At 47.2% G+C, this 17,845-nt stretch overlaps 1 protein-coding gene and 1 pseudogene across 1 annotated transcript; one reads left to right on the top strand and one right to left on the bottom strand.

The window, feature by feature from the left end:
• Positions 1 to 666: 666 nt before the first annotated feature.
• Positions 667 to 1,038, top strand: LOC136469461 (uncharacterized). The gene has a single exon (XM_066467650.1). It carries the CDS (start codon positions 667 to 669, stop codon positions 1,036 to 1,038), a length of 372 nt encoding a protein of 123 aa, XP_066323747.1.
• A 4,877-nt stretch (positions 1,039 to 5,915) lies between these two features.
• On the bottom strand, positions 5,916 to 17,642 carry LOC136476792 (uncharacterized; annotated as a pseudogene).
• Positions 17,643 to 17,845: the final 203 nt, after the last annotated feature.

The raw sequence follows: 17,845 nt of genomic DNA, 5'->3' as shown, positions 1-17,845 counted from the left end.
GTGGGGCAGAGTGCTCGCGGCGGAGCCCGCGCTGTCGGCGTCGAGAACGGCCCGCTGCTCTGCCTCGGCCCGTCCCCGTTCGCGGAGCGGCTGCTGGACGACTTCGTCCGCCTGGTTCGCCGATCACGCCACCACAGAGTTCGGAGTGCTCGCCCTCTCTGGCGGCACCATCTTGGGCCTCGTCTACAAGTCTTGCAACACGGTGGCCCTCGACGTCGCCACGCAGCCCTCGTCGCCTGGCCCGCAGCTGCGCGACGCCAAGCTCCGTCCCGCCATGCTCGCGGTGGGAGATGACATGGTCGTCGTGATGGACAGCATCCTGCGCGGCGGCGACTACTGCTGCTTCGAGGCGCTCCGCCGCGTCCCTGGAGCCGGATGACGGTGATGGCTTTTACACCGTGTGCGTCGTGGCCTACTTCGTGGTGGGCGCGCGCGTGTGGATCTCCATCAACGACGGCAAAGGCACCTTCTCCTTGGACGCCGAGCGCGAGACATGGTGGAAGGAGGGAGATTGGGTGGCTCCATGCCATGAGCGCGCTCTGTTCGTGCCAGAGCTCCGTTCAGTCACTAGGCGCGGGGCGGACACAGCCGTCGCCGGAGCCGGAGCCTCGCCGTGGTGCGCGAGTGCGGGCCTTGGGGCACCGTGGCGGGGCGGCTCCCGCACGCATGCCGGGGAGCGCCGATGGCGGGGGGCTCCCGCTTGCAGGTGGTGGAGCAGCCATGGTGGGGTGGGGCGCGGCCCCGGCCGGCGTCGTGGGCGGGACGGTGCGGCGCTACTGCGGAGGGCGCGCGAGGGCGAGGCGCCGGGGGAGGGAGGAGATGGCCCCAGGCTGGGCGGCGCGCCGCCGCTGGAGGCCGCACGGAGGAGGTGGCCGCAGTTGGGGCGGCGCTGGAGGCCGCACGGGCGCGAGGCAGAGCCGGAGGGGCGACGGAGGTTGGGCGGGGATTTCTTGGTCAGCTGCCGTCGGTGGAGATGGTGGACTGGTGGAGGGGATAAGGCCAGAGGGGTGGACAGAAAGAGAAGGTTTGGGTGGCTGACAAACAGGCCCCACTATAAGGGTAAAATGGTCATTTCATCTGCCTGTTTGACAACGTTAGAGGCAAAACTGGATGGAATGGTGTGGAGGACAAAAAAAAGTTCGACGATGGCACCAAGGTGCGCTCGAACTTTTTAGTGGCATGTAGGTTGCGACCATCTTTTATAATGGCACAAAGGTAAAAGGCTCAAGAATCATTGTCCTGATTTCTTGCGTTTTCAATTTTGCCTCATTTAGAGTTGTTTTGGTGACGTCATGGCATAACTGATAACTTTTGGGATTTTCAATTTCATAAATGGCTTTAAAATCAGGGAGAAGTAGTTTTCTGGCCATGCAACTATTGTCCGAGTTGGCTGCGTGACTCACGAAAATGAAAGGTTATAATGATTCTTCGACCACTGAACAATTGAAGTGTAAATATAGGATAACTTGGTCGTCTAGGTGACCTGGTTTGTGTTTTCTAAATTAATAAAATATATTTTACTTTGGTATTTGAAAAAAGTGTGTTTTACACTTTAGAGCATCATAATTTTCGATGGGGAATTAAGTAAAGAATATCAAGAAATAAGAAAAAAGGATGCCATCGATTTGTATACCATCTAAACTATAGACGAGGTAAGATAAAAAGGTGCATGAAATAGCTGAACACATGAGAGCCAAAAGTTAACAAGAGCGATATAGCGAATTAGGAGGGCAATGAGATGAGAACGATTCATAAACGACACATGAGAGCCAAAGGTAACTAGAGCGATATAGCGAATTAGGAGGACAATGAGATGGGAACGATTCATAAACGATCTTTTTTAGGAGCTAAACGAAATAAATCTAATCTAGCTAAGACTGATTAGGCAAGATAAAAGGTGTATGAAAAAGCTAACACACAGGAGAGCCAAAAGGTAACTACAACCGTATAACGAATTAGGAGGACAATGAGACGAGAACGATTCATAAACGGTTTTTTGTTAGGAGCTAAGCAAAATTAATATAAATCTAGCTACAACCGTATAACAAATTAGGAGGACAATGAGAAATCATTGCTTTGTGGCTGCATGGAAAAACTAGGTACATGGGATGGAGAGACCTACCTGAGCGCACTAATAAGAACCATACGAGGCTACACGAATATGGTGGAATGCAATGGATAGATAGGGATCTCACCGCCTGTTAATTACCACGATGATTCGTAAGGCAAACTATCTGATAAGCTATGTAAGATTCTAATCATCTTCCTTATAGTCAAACATATAACTCTCCCTTTGATGAAAAGGAAGAGTTCCTCTAAGCTAGTGGATAGCAAGGGACGACTCTCGTAAGGCAAGATCATCATAAATAACAAAAGCAAGATACTTCCTCTATACCAAATTATAAGACGTTTTGGTATTTCTAAATTCATAGCATTTGCTATGTGTATCTAGACATAACATATACCTAGGTGCATAGCAAAAGCTATAAATCTAGAAGAAAAAACAAAATGTCTTGTAATTTGGAACGGACGTAGTATATGCTAACTTGATCAAGATACTAACACAACTATTCGACAAGATAACTAAGTATAGTAAATCGGGAAGTAAAACTTGTATGGAATGCAAAAGAAAAGTAAATGATACAAAAAATTTACTAAACCTTGAAGACGACTTCAAAACCTTTATACAACCATGGATCATGAAATACAATAGTTAATTCTCATTTATTTACATCAAGCACTCAAACCTATTTTGCCAAAAAAAATATCAAGCACTCAAACCTGCACCTCCCCTGCATATGCCACATATGCATCAAAGGACTGATCACCCGTGTCATACAACTTTTATCTAAAAGCGCCACTTCATCCAGGCCTCATATGGTTTTATCTAAAAGGGCCTCTTCATCCGGGTATGCTTTAGAGTAATAGTGCGGCATGCATTGAGGTCCCAATCCATTCAGTTGTTGTGTTTTGTGTTTTTCATGTTTGCTTAGAGTTGTTAGCTAGGTCATCGTCATTGTTGTGTTCTATCTAATTTGGACTTCTCTTCTCTATTTAATATAATCGACAACTTTCCTGTTTGATCCGTTTTTTTAAACAAAAAGATTAAAAAAAAGGTGGTCGTGATAGGTTTGTCCAAAATTGGAGGTTTGGCTCGCCTGGGAAGAGTAAAAAGAAAAGGTCCAGGTAAAAAGGCAAAGCCGACGGATTACTGCCGAGGGACCTTGCGGAGATTTCTTGGCTTTTTTTCTAAAAATTAAACAGTTAAAATAGCTCCACGGCAAGTACCAAGGCAACTGATGGCTGTTTGCATGGGCGGAGCCACGTGAGGGCCATAGGGGGCTGCGGCCCCCCCTTGGTCAAGGGAGTTTTCTGAAGAGCGAAACGTGAGCAGCTGCAACGTACGTTATTAAGTGCAATACACTTGAGTGAATTCTTCATCTGGTGCTATCCCAGCACCTCTTGCCGAACTCAGCACACGGTGCTTCGATTAAAAAATTGGCTTGCATTGCTATATATGCGCCTGAAGTCTTTGAACTGCTCTCCTCCCTCCCTCCTTCCCTCCCTGGTCTACGTGTAGGAAGGAGAAAAGTGACTTTTTATTTGTTACTGATGCTTGATACTTGATATGCTAGACTTCATGTTAGCTTGGTGCAATATGCTGGACTGAAATTTACTAAGGGTTCGTTTGGATGTAGATATTGGGAAAGCTAGAATTGAATTGGCTTCAATACCAAAAGCAGACATTGTATTGAAATAGACACAATTCGAATACTATTGCTTGGATGACCATTGAATTGGCTTTTAGAACCCTAGGAAGCATCTCAAATCAGATTTATGTTTGGATGCAAAAGCATGAAATTGAAATGGTAGGGAAGCTTGACCCCATCCCATCCCATCTCCATCACCGGAGGACGGAGCCACCGGTAGGCCTCCCTAGGACACCCATCGGTGGCCTGTGACACTTGCCCGCTCGCCTAGGACACCCGCACCGCACAGGAGCCCTCTCGGCGGCCCCGCTGCGCATGCATCGGAGTCCTCCCATGGCCCCGCACCGCGTAGGAGCCCTCCCAGCAGCCCCGCTGCGCATGCATCGGAGTCCTCCGGCAGCCCCGCACCACGCAGGAGCCCTCCCGGCGCTCGATTCGAAGGCTGCAATGGAGGCGACGCCCGATTCAAAGGCTGCGACGGAGGCGGCGCTCGATTCGAAGGGTGCGAGTACTGGAGCCAGCCTCAGGGAAGACGAAGAGGAAGAGGAGCTCGCGTCGTCGGCCATGGGGAAGACGAGGTCGCGCCGCCGACACGGGGAAGACGAAGAGGAGCTCATGCCGCCTACCATAGGGAAGACGAAGAGGAGCACGCGCCGCCGATCACGGGGAAGACGAGCTCACGCCGCCGCCTGCGTCACGCGCGCTTACACTGTTGTCCGCCCCACCTCACATGCGCTCGGGGAGTGGGTGTCGAGGATGAGTCAATTCCACCAAATACAGAGGGGGAGAGCTTCGTACTGGAGATGAGGGAGCACAGGCATGGTGAATACCGTTTAGCATTGAGGATGAATACCAATTCCGAATTCCAAACCATCCAAACAGTTGTATTCGGGGATAGCCAATATCAATTCCAATTCTGAACCATGAATATCTACATCCAAACAGGATGTAAGATATATAGCCTCTTTGATGTGGACCGTGGCTAACAATACCTTCTATTCTAAACGCTGCAACTGCTACCAGGCACTATAGATTTTTTTAGCTCCCATGACAGTTGGCTGCTGCTGCCTACAACAATTGCTATACTACGTAAAGACAATATATGTTTCGCAAGTATTTCTCTTCTTAAAGCATTGGTAGGCATTGTAATGTTGGAGCTCATCCACGATGTCATCAAACGAGTTTTACATATGCACAAGCACTTCATCTCATTTTTCATCTTACTTGCTGGCTTCTCTTATTCATGGAGCAAGCGCAAGCTGGAAGGTAGTAGCATCTAGTTAGGTGTGGCATGAGCTTATGGAATTAGCCCCCTCTTGATTTTAGCTCAGGCTCCACCACTGGCTGTTTGGAAATGAAGTTACATGACTAAATATGGAATACTACCGACATAATAATTTTGTTACAGTGCAGGAAAACATATGTGAGAGACACAACGATAATAACAAGATACATAAAAGTTGTAGGGGAAGAAAAACTTGACGACAATAAGGGTGTGTTTAGTTGGGGAGGTGAAAATTTTTAGGTGTCACATCGGATGTGTCGGAAGGATGTCGGGAGGGGTTTTTGGATACTAATAAAAAAACAAATTACAGAACCCATCAGAAAACTGCGAAACGAATCTAATGATACTAATTAATCGGTCATTAGCACATGTGGGTTACTGTAGCACTTAAGGCTTTTCATGGACTAATTAGGCTTAAAAGATTCGTCTCGCGATTTTGCCGAGAACTATGCAATTAGTTTTTTTTTTCGTCTGCATTTAGTACTCTATATATATATCCAAACATGCTCTTTTACTGTAGGAGAAAAAAAATTGAAAACTAAACCGGGCCTAACCAGATACATAAAAGGTAGGCAAGGAGAATCACGCGTCGCCACCAATCATCATGGTACAGGAGCGTTTAGGGCGTCCGCAACAGCACAGGAGACTATAGATGGCCATCGGGTCGTGCCGGCCCGGCCCGTTGGCCCGACGTGCCGTGCCGGCACGGCACGGCATCGTGCCTCGACGGGCCATCGTGCCGGCCGTGCCGTGCTTAGAATGCTCGTGCCTGGCCAACGGCCCATGGCACGGCCCGTGGGCCGTTTTGCCGTGCCGCCCGGTGGGCACGGCCATTTTCACCGGGCCGTGCCGGCCCATGGCCCATGATGCACACAATCACACAGCACACAACACAGATGACAGATCATATGATGATGAACTTATATTTAGAATGAGCTGTTTTGTGCAATGCTGCCTTGTTAAAAACCTTTCTAGGTAAAACTCATCCTTGTGAGAAACCCTAGAAAGAAAAAAAGAGTGCAGCCAGCTCTAAATGTCAAGGTCTTATAGTTCTATCCTATTAAGATAGCCAACATCAGTGGCAAAGTCATTGTGACTTAGTGAGTTCACAGATCACAGCAACAGGAAGCCAGTAACAGCAAAAGTTCTATCCTATTACAACATCAGGTCATCAGTGGCAAAGTTCTTCCTTCATTGATCATAGTGACTCACTCCAGGTCTCCAGCACACCAAAAGTTCATGCAAGCAAAGCAATGTTAGTACCAGCAGTATTTGAATGTAAAGAAAAGATGCAAAATGGAACTTGAATAGTTGAATGTTGAGTGACTACCTCTCATCTTCTCTTCTTCTATCCACTAGCAGCAGCAGCACCAGCACCAGCAGTACCGCCGCTGCCGCTGACACTGCCGGAGTCGCTGCCTTCGCCTTGTTCATCGAGGAAGAGGTTCTTGAATGCCTCCTCAAGGTCCAGGTCCTCAGGTGTATGTTGTTCTCTTCTTGCACCTTACTCCCAGTCCTTGATGCAGGTGAGCATCTCAACATGCTCAGGCAACAAGCGCCGCCGCCGATCTTCGAGTATCTTGGATGTACAGCTGAAACAGGACTCGGAAGAGACAGTAGACACAGGGACAGACATAATATCTCGAGCCATAATAGACAGGATTGGATAAGTTAGCTTGTGGTCACGCGCACCAGAGGAGTATGTCAAAGGATTCCTCATAACATGTGACAGGGTCACTGTCCAAGTATGCTTTGAGCTCACTAACAACAGATGGAGTATGAGCTAAGGGGAAGAAGAGACAGGGGAATCACCAGGACCTCCAAAGATCATTCCCCATGCCTGTTTTGTCTTACCAGTATGAGCTGAAGGGATTGAAACCCTCTGAGACCTCACTGCACCAAATTTCTGTTCATAATTGCCAAACAATTTATACAATTCATCTTTTACATCAGCATAGTATGAACTATAAATGCATCCAGTTGCCTTAGCAAGCAATTCAAGCACATTAAAGAACCCTTTCATCTTAGCTCTAGGATCAAGAATGAATGCATATAAATAAATGAGTGGAATTTTCTCCCAATATTTAAGGAATTTAAGCTTCATAGGAGTAGCAATCATTCTAAAATTAGCATCTCTTTCAGCATTTTACAAATGTTTAGCCATGTCAAGCATATGGTGCAAAACAAGTGGAGTTGTGGGATAATAAACCCCAGACAGCACAACAGTAGAGTTATAGAAGAGTTCCAGGGATATCATTATTTGTTCAGCAACATGCCAATGCTGTGCATTCAATAAAGTAGAACCATAATTAGAGGTAATAAACACATCAAAGACTTCTTTGTATGGCAGCAAATGTTTGAGCATCAAAAAAGTAGAATTCCATCTAACATCCATGTCCAAGCCAAACTTCCTAGGTCTAAGACCCTGAGCCTTGCAGTAGTTTTTAAACAATGCAATTATTTGATTAAAGGAATTTAAAAAACTTATTGCAGTTCTGAAATCTTCAGTATAAGGTTTCAACCTCTTCATGCCAGATTTAACAATAAGATTGATGATATGGCATGCACAACGCTGATGCACAAGCAAGTACTGCACCTTGTTAGGATCAATGGGGGTAGGTGCAGGATAAGAACCCAAATAGCCAAAGAACATAGGCTGCAAAATCTCATATGTCCTAGAATTAGCAGAAGCATTGTCTAGAGACACAGAAAATACCTTGTCTATCAAACCAAACTCCTCAACCATACTAGCAATCCTATCAGCAATGTTATCACCAGAATGTGAAACATCAATTAGCCTTAAACCAATTACTTTTTTCTGTAACTCCCAATCAGCACTAATATAATGAGCAACCACAGATATATAATCCTCTTTAGCATTACCAGACCAAATATCAGATGTCAAAGAAACAGAAGATGCAGTAGGCAACACAGATTTCATAAGCATATCACGTTGTTCATCAAACAGTTTAGACATATCTCTAGTGGTGGTCTGCCTAGAAACCTTTTGGAACAGAGGATTATGAGCACGCTTAATGTAATCCTCCCAAGCATCAGTCTCACCTATCCCTAAAGGAAGGTCTAGCCTAGCAATCAAACGGCACAACTCAGTGCGAGCAATCAAAGGATCATACACCCAATTGTTCAAACCATCAGGATTCAGAGCAAACTTAGACTGGACAAGACTAGCCTGATCACGTTTTTTCATACAAGAATTCATGTGCCGTCTCAAATGGCTAGTGCCAGCGGCCGATCTAGCAGTGTATCGCGCATGACAATGTTTACAGATGGCATGTACTCGAATTCCCTTCTCCTTAATCTCATGGAAGTAATCCCAAACAGCAGAAACTTTCTTACCAGAGGAGGTACCATGAGTGTCAGTGGATACCTCAACTCCACCATCGTCGTCGTCGCCATCGACATCGATGGGCTGGTTGCCGTCACCGAGGTCGACGCCGAACAGACCGGCTGCATCATCATGTATGTCGTCGTCGTCCTCGACTTCCAGCAGGTCATCCGCGTACGGCGCTTGGTCCTCATCGTCGCCGAGGGGATGCTGATTCTCCCCCCGCGTTGCGAGGCCGAAACCGCCCGCGGACGAGCCGGACAGCCGTGCCCGACCTCAACCTCCAGCAGCACCAGCATCGTCCCTCAACGGGTGCTTGGGCGGCCTGGCCATGTCTACTCTAGAGGAGGAAGACGCGGCGTCAGGCGCCAACCTGCACGCAAGAAGTTAGAAGAAGAAGAAGTGAAGAACTGAAGAAGAAGAAGTGAGAAGACGAAGAAGTGAGAAGAAGATGAAGAAAAAGTGAGAAGAAGAAGAACAGATGACAGATCTAGGGTTAGGGTTAGGGAAGAAGTCCAACCTGTGTACCCGGAGCCCGGTGCCGGTGATGAAGAGGCCAGCCAAGCAGCGGATGAGACAGACAGACACGGATTAGAATCGACGGCGAGAAGAAGTGAAGAACTGAAGAAGAAGAAGTGAGAAGAAGACGAAGAAGTGAGAAGAAGAAGAACAGATGACAGATCTAGGGTTAGGGTTAGGGAAGAAGTCCAACCTGTGTACCCGGAGCCCGGTGCCGGTGATGAAGAGGCCAGCCAAGCAGCGGATGAGACAGACAGACACGGATTAGAATCGACGGCGAGGTGGTGGAGGATGAGGGACTGCCATGAACACTCACATGGTTCACCGAGAGGGGAGTGAGGGACTGAGAGTAGAGGAAAAGGAGGGAGGAGGAGACGGCGGGGAAGCAGGGACCAGGGAGGAGCGTCGGCGCGGTCACCGCTCACCGGTGATGGGGAGGACGGACGAACGTCGGTGTCGGCGGCGGTGGATCTGGATCTGGATCGAGAATGGGAGAGCGGAGCGAGAGGCCGAGAGCGAGAGACTGAGAGAGCCGCGGCGGGGGAGAGGAAGAGCCGAAGAGGATTAGGTTAGGGTTTGGGAGAGGGATGCGCCGCGGCCGGACGCGGACGGCTTATATACGACGAGGGGAGAGGCCGAGAGGGGTGCGGCGTGCGGCCGTGCGGGGTGCCGGCCTGCCGGGTGCGTGGGGTGGGCCGGCGGCCTGCCTTCGTGGGCCGTTTCTCCGACCGGGCCGCATCATGCACCGGGTCGTGCCCGTGCCGTGCCATGGGCCAGGCCGGCGGCCCAGGCACGGCCCGGTGTCTCGGGCCGGGCCGGGCTCGGGCCCGGCCAAAACAACGGGCCACGGGCCGGGCCGGCGGGCCGCGGGCTGCATGGCCAAATATACAGGAGACATATAGCTAGCTGATCTGCAGGTGAGAGAAATACAGTGACACGGATTTCGGAGCAGACTTTGAAGCCTTCTGCAGGTTATAGGTCCCACTGCTCTCCTGTTTTCTCGGGTGGCCAAAACTTTACACTTTACCAAATTAAATATTTGACACATGCATAAAATATTAAATATAAACTAAAAATAATTAATTATACAGATTGCGACTATTCTGCGAGACGAATCTTTTAAGCCTAATTAGTTCATGATTTGACAATAAGGTGCTACAGTAACACATGTGCTAATAGCGGATTAATTAGGCTTAATAAATTCGTCTCACGGTTTACTAACGGATTCTATAATTTGTTTTTTTATTAGTATCCGAATACCCCATGCGACACCCCATGTAACATTCGATGTGACACCAAAAAATTTTACTAAACACCACCTAAATCCACCGGCGATTTGGTGCCGCTGGTGATTCTTCCCTCTCTTCTTTTTCACAGGTCCACGTCACATTAGATCCTTGTCAACATTCAAATAGCCGGCTCAAATCTCCTTGTTGGGGACACCCTAAGACTGTCTCCAACGGCGTGACCCAAACGCAAAATGCGCCATGCACAGTGTTTTTGGTACCCAAAACCACCCTCCAACGGAAGACCGAAACCAGATACCCATTCTGGGTAATCGGCGAGGCGGAAGGCAATTCTGCGTCTTCGAAGAGAGCTGACGCAAACATGTAGTGGTGGGCCCGTAGGCGCCGTCGAGGCAGGGCGCGGCCGGCGGGGCGAGGCAGGCTCGAGGCGAGGAGCGCACGGAGCGGCGCGGCGTGGCGAGGCGGATTCGGGAAGGAGTGGAGTGGAGGAGGCGGGCCGCCGCGGGAGGAGTTGACGAAGGAGAGAGCGCCGGGGGTCCGCCGCCGGGTACGAGCTCGGGGGAGCCGACACCACGCACGAGCTTAGGGAGCCGCCGTCGCTTGGATCCGAGGGGGCCACCGCCGCGCGCGCCTGGATTTTGCCGGTCGCGGGTCAAGAGCTCGCCGGCGAGGCCTCTGCTCGGCGGGGAGGGAGGGAGAGGCTCGGCACTTGGCGGTGAAGGAGGCGGCCGGGCGACGCGCATGCAGGGAGGCGCGGGATCTGCGGCCGGTGGGATTTGGGGCTTGCTGCTCGGGGCCTCTGTTGGAGAGGTCAAGTTATGGGTACGTAACTCTTTTACTGTGCGTTACCTAAACTGTGAAATGGGTCTCAAGTTTGGGTTTGGAGTTAGTCTTATGCCTAGGACTGGGATGATAAAGTAGAAAAGTACGTGCAAGTCAGTGACTGTAAACTGAACCAATCTGATCAAATATAATATTAGAAAACACAGAGGTACAAAATCTGAGATCCTATATATGAAGTTTCTTAGTACTATAAATTTAATGATACACAACTCTCCTATTCGACAAAATAAATATGTACAAGACAGAAAGGTGTGGTCTAGATGTGAAATCAACATGATCATTTGTATTGCTTCTTTGCACAAACTGGATTCTCTAATAAACATACCAACTGCAAATACCTTGTTTTCTCTTTGCTATTATAAGTTCAGCATGAACAAAAATATTGCAAGGTAAAGTCACTTATGACTAAAATACAGACATCATCACAATCATAAATGACAACTGTGACGAAATTTCAACTGGATCTAATTGTGGTTGCAGTGTTTGGCAAGGTACCTAAGACGGTGTTCTGACATGCTCATGCATGCTCTCCGTGCTTAGGTGGATGGGTGGCTGATCAGATTGTGTTGTATTCTCGTATATCAAGGCCGTTACTTTCTATGTCCTTTGGTAGCTCTCTACTACCAGCTGTAAGACCATTTTCACCGCTAACTACTAATAGTCCATTTGTTTGTTTAAGTGCAAATGCAGTGATGAACAAGTAACAATCTTATTTCCCTCGCTGAATATTTTCCTTCCCTAGCCCAAAAACACATGTAAACAATGTGACCATGCATTATGACAATGGCTTGTAACTAATACAAACAAAGCTTTTCTTCTGTAATTTCTGACAAAATTGGCAACCACCAGTAGTACTCACTCCATTCTAAATTGAAGTCATTTTAGCTTTGTCCTAAGTCAAACTTCTCTAGCTTTTTACCGAGTTTAAAGAAAAAATATACAAATACATTCATTAGATACATTTATTTTGATAGTGCAATTGTTTGAAATTGTACGTGTTAATACATTTTTCAATAAACTTGGTAATATACACTACTTAGGAAACGTTTTTTAGGGGCGGCTCGTAACCCTCTGTAGGGACGGTTTTGCCAGCCGCCTCTACGAAAGGGTGGCTACAAATCGCTGATTTGTAGGGGCGGTTCCCAGACTGCCCCTACAAATCGATTTGTAGGGGTGGCTGGTGTTATCAGCCGCCCCTACAAATCGATTTATAGGGGTGGCTGGATATTGAGCCACCCCTACAAATCAATTTTCAGAAATCACGAAAAAGGGGCAAAAAATAGCAATTTTTTTAATCCGAGGTCCCCACCCGCAACCTCTCGTTTCCGCGTAAACTCCTCTACCACTGCACCTCGCGATCACTTGTGTCTACATTCCATTTTGGTTCCCCACATATTATACAAAACTGAGCATAAATTAATTATTTGAGGCCCTAAACTAATTCAAATAAAAAAGTTATCAACTACAAAGTTTTATAACTTTTCGAGATCTATAACTTTTATTTTGATAGTTTCTCCATCCGAGGTCACTTATAAAATTTGAATTTCAAATTTGAGAAATTCGAACGTAGTTTTCTATGACAAGATGAGTTCAAATGAGAAAGTTATCAACTACAAAGTTTCATAACTTTTCAAGATCTATAACTTTTATTTTCACTATTTGTCCATCCGAGGTCGTTTAAAAAATTCAAATTTCAAATTTTTGGAAATTCAAACGTAGTTTTCCTTGACAAGATGATTTCAAACAAAAAAGTTGTCAACTACAAAGTTTCATAACCTTTTGAGATCTACAACTTTCATTTTGGTTGCTTCTCCATCCGAGGTCGTTTACAAAATTTGAATTTTAGTGCTTAATTTTTAATAATCGGCGTCTATTTGTAGAGGCACTTCAATATTGAGCCGCCCCTATAAATCCGATTTGTAGGGACGGCTGATAACATCGGCCGCTCTTACAAATTCATTTGTAAGGGCGGCTCATTTGGCAACCATTTGTAGGGGCGGCTCAATATAGAGCCACCCCTACCAAGAAAGGAATGTGTTGCTACAAATCGTTTTTGTAGTAGTGATAGGTCATAGCGTGATCATAGTGTGATCGAGATGGTAAGACACTGTAGGTGTTAATACATTTCTCTTTGCTGATTAAGTTCATCATTAACATGTCAAAAATTTAAGAGGTAATAAGTCATAGTGATCGAAACTGTGTATAAATTACAAACGACAAACATTGCTAAATTTCAATGCGTGCTAACTGTGGCTGCAATGCTTGGAGAGGTAGCTAAGAAGACAGTGCACTGAACATAGGTGCTCTCTGAGTTCAGGTAGGAGGATGCATGGTTGATCAAATTGTATTGCAGTTGGACATCAAGGCCATTAGTGTTACTTTCTGGCTCTATATATGGATTAGAGCACACGAGACAGGAGGCGAGGAAGAGAGCCACGAGGGAGAAGGCAGATGTCTCGTGAGTGACGTTGTTAGGGTTAAGTTAGTGGCTAGTAAGCTCAATGGGCACCATATGCTGCCCAATTTAATGTGCCTTGTTCTTTTTTTTCTAATACTCTGTATTTATCTTCTGTAACTACAATTCGTGGCCTTTTGCAGGAACCAGAGGAGCATTCCCTTGCCGGTATCTAGGACTGCAGCTGCACTTCGGTAAGCTCCGGAAAATTCATGTGCAACTGCTTATAGAGCGCATTGGCCAAAGGCTGCCTGGGTGGAAAGGGAGATGGCTAAATAAAGTGGTCGCCTCACTCTAGTCTCCTCGGTCCTCTCATCCATGCCGACCTACCACCTCACGGTGTTCCCCCTTGCGGCTTGGGCTAGGAAGAAAATCGACAAAATCAGGAGATCCTTCCTTTGGAAAGGTGAAGAAAATGCAAACAACGGCCACTGTCTAGTGAACTGGCCAACGGTTGCTAGACCCAAAGACCTTGGTGGTTTGGGGATACCGGATCTAGAAAAATTTGGCAGGGCGCTTCGCCTACGATGGCTTTGGCAGGATTGGGTGGACGAATCCAAACCTTGGGCAGGCGCGGAACTGCCTTGCAGTGAAGCCGACCGGCTGCTCTTCAACTCATCAACCAAGGTCACGATTGGCGATGGCGCAAAGGCCCGTTTCTGGCACAGCAGCTGGCTGGACGGTGAAGCACCCAAATATTTAGCACTGCACTTGTTCGACTTGGTGAGAAGGAAAAACAAATCGGTCCAACAGGAGTTTCAAAACTATAGTTGGATCCGATAGCTAAGGGGCAAGATCACCTCCACTGTCCAAGTTGAGTTTGTCTCCCTTTGGATAAGGCTCCAAAACATCCAGTTGACACCGGGCGTTCGTGACTCCATAGTCTGGAGGTGGACAGCTGATGCTTCTTACTCCACCCGTTCAGCGTACAGGATCTAGTTCAGAGGTTCCTATGGCGGATTCTGAAATGACCTCATTTGGAAAGCACATGCTGAGAATAAAGAAAAAGTGTTTGTTTGGATCCTGGTGCGGGAAAAAGTCTTAACGGCGGATAATCTTTAGAAGAGAGGCTGGCCTCATCAGGACCGATGTGCCCTATGTAACGGTCCTTTGGAAACATGCCTTCACTTATCACTCATTTGCCCTTTCACCAAGGCTGTGTGGAGCCAAGTTCTTTCATGGGAGCATTTCGATGCACAGTTGATCCACCCCACTCAAGACCCACCTCACCTGAAGTTTTGGTGGGAAGAGGCCGCAACCAAGATAGCAAAACAAGAAAGAAGGCGCTTCAACGGGATGGTCATCTACACGCTATGGAACATATGGAAGGAAAGGAACAGAAGATTTTTTAACAACGCCCACGAGTCGGCATTGCAAGTGGCATTAAGGGTAAAAGAGGATATCGAGCAAAGAAATAGGGCTTTAGCTTGGGGAGGGGGCAATATCGCGGGAGGCATCGTGTAATCCTAATGGGGGCAATGCCCCTCTTGCTCTGTACATAAACCTCTTTACCCTTCTTAATTGAAAGGCAGAGCTCCCGCCATTACGTTCAAAAAAACCTACAATTCGTGGCATACAAAAGTTCATCAACCCATGGTTTACTTTTTAGACACCCGTGACCTAGCCGACAAGATTTCTGTGACTATTGTTGCGACAAATAAAAGTCCATATATGTGGTGAAATGCAAATACAAACCTGAACTGAACATCTTATTTTTCTCATTGGATATGTTCGTTTTTGTAGCCAAAACTTATTAACTTGTTAAGAATTTTACCTAAATAATTTGTGTTGTACATAACAAAACTAGCAATAATTATAACCAATGCCAATAAAAAGATCAGTAAATTTTTGACAAAGTAGGCAATCACCACTGGTAAATACAATTTTTTTTAGCAGTTTACCAACCCCAGTAGAGAATGGTATGTCGTATGAGTACATATTGCCACATGATACAAATTTAAAGCAAAATCTACAGCTACCCTGCTGATTTGAGACTGTGCTCTGTGTCACTTTAATACTTTATAAAACCCAAGGAATTAATTAACTGTGGTGAGCCTTTGTAAAGGAGATTTTTTTTTTTGAAAATAGTACAACAGGGAAGCCCCCACTGTAAGCTTTTATATTAATAAAATAAAAGAAGCTGTACAAGGCACACAAAGCTATGTAGAGGAGAATTTTGCCATAGGACACTCAAAACATGTCACTCTTGCTGAAAAGAACCCAAAAAAACAAATCTTTGCCATTAGACACTAATACAACATTTTGTATATTTGCTGCTAGGGCGTACCCAATGCAGAGAGCTCCCACTCTGTGTGGGGTCTGAGGAAGGGTGTCAGTGGCAAGCCTTACCCTCGCCTGTGCAATGCGAGGAGACCGCGACTCGAACCCGGGACCTTCCGGTCACAGACGGTAAGACTCTACCGCTTACACTAGGCCCGCCCTTCGTATATTTGCTGCTACGCAGGATTAATTGTCCTCTAGTAAATGTTAAAAAAATCCATTGAGAACATTAAACCATGTTTATTGTGTTCAGCAGCAAAGATAAGTTTCTTCGGTGTCTTTCAGCAAAAAACGGCAAGCTTTTATTATTTGGTGAAATATGGCAACCCCAGCAGTAAAAGCTAAAGATGCATAAAATACAACAGAATCATTGCACTATAGGTGAGACTTACCCCATAACGAAACTTTTTCTTCACCCTCCATTTGGGCGCCATCTCCTTACATAATATCTTCCCTTTGTTCCTACAGCAGAGAGGATAGGGGAAGGGAGTGAGCTTGCATAGCAACATAAATAAAATGTTCAAGTGAAAGGAACAGTCGCAATTTACTTGAACAAAGATTAAAAACGAAAACCAGGGCACCAACCAGTATGGAGGAGAGCAGCAGGTTATGATATGGCACATGATGCTATAAGGACCTGGAATATCTTTTTCTTCTGCGATTACTCCATCTGTTGCTTGTGATAATGTGCCATTACTGAGGTGGTATTGACTAAGATAAATTTTGGACTCGAGCATGACAATGGTGTCAGGCACAATGGTAGGAAACACCTTAGAGCTGACACAGAGTGACCTCCTACCAATGAAGAGTGCATTGCCATCTATGGATGTCAGAGGGACAGTCCTTCCCAGCAGAAGATCAGCTAGCCTGTAAACTGAATAGCAAACCGCATCCCATTTTGTGCCAATCACCAAAATCTCCGAGTTGCATTCTGCCAGACGGTAGTAAAACGATGCATAGCTTGTGTCGCTTGTTGGCCATTTAAATTTTGCAACCAACTTTGGTGATGGCACCGATAAAGAGCCAATGTCCATACCTTCCTGCTGGGGTGGGTCGATCTGTATGACCACATGCTCATCTCTAACTGTTTGAGCTCGCAGCAACACATAAAGCTTTCCTTGGAATGGCAAATTTGAAGAAAGGTTGCTGCGCTCCCAGGTTGTTGTGACCCTCCATTGCTGATCACCAGAGGTAGCAAAGCATATATTATACACCTGATTTGGCCGCATCATTACTCTGACGAGTCCATCTGCACCCACGCTGATGCTGGCACCACAGATCTTTCTAAGAAAGTGCCACATCTCCCCCTCCGAGCGGCAGCGCACGTACCGTGAGAGGGTCTCCAGCGGCGGGAACTCTGCGGTATCGCCGGTGAAGGGATGAAGGAGGCGGATGGCAGTGTCATGGTCCCTCTGCAGCAGGAGGATGCCGTCGACAGAGTAGAGGACGCAGTGATCCTTGAAAAGGGGGGAGCTTGACGCGGACGAAGGCACCAGTCGAGAGGTTGAAGAAGCGGACGTAGCCGCGGAGCTTGCCGTGGCCTGGGTGCAGGCCGCGGCCCTCCGGCAGCTTCATCCACCAGCGCGGGTAGAAGCGCGGGTCGACGATGCCGCGGCCGCGGGGGCAGGTTGTGCTGGACCGCCAGTGGCGGCACACGGCTCGGAAGCGGATGTAGTCCCGGAAGTCGCCGGCTAGCACTCGCCATCCGACTAGGCTCACCAAATCCTCGTGCAGAGACGCCCACGGGGATGAATCGGCGGCGGTAACCTTCCGCCGCCGGCGCGTACTGCTGCACGCGACCAAGGCCGCTGGGCGATTCCGAGAACTCGATGAAGACATGCCGCGATAACTCTAATCTAACAAATACGAATAGCAGGTCGTCTGGCAAAGGAACAGCGGCAGATCCAGACGAGACGACGCCGAGGGCCGCGGGGGAGAGAGTGCCGCCTTCGCAGTTCGCACGATTGCACGAGCACGAACACTAAAAAGCACCGAGGCGGCGGCGGCGGCCTAACAGAGGGCAGTGGTAACCGAATTTTTTTTATTTGAATAACCTAAAAAAACAAGTTTTTATACTAAGCATGTACTTCTCACTCGTCGCTTTAACTTTTTAATACATCTATCTTGCTATACAATATATGCCTACATATATAATAAAAT

This window comes from Miscanthus floridulus, chromosome 8, assembly GCF_019320115.1.
Source record: "Miscanthus floridulus cultivar M001 chromosome 8, ASM1932011v1, whole genome shotgun sequence".
Classification (NCBI taxonomy): domain Eukaryota; kingdom Viridiplantae; phylum Streptophyta; class Magnoliopsida; order Poales; family Poaceae; genus Miscanthus; species Miscanthus floridulus.
The sequence above is the reverse complement of the archived record's forward strand: the minus strand, read 5'-3'. Positions and strand labels throughout refer to the sequence as shown.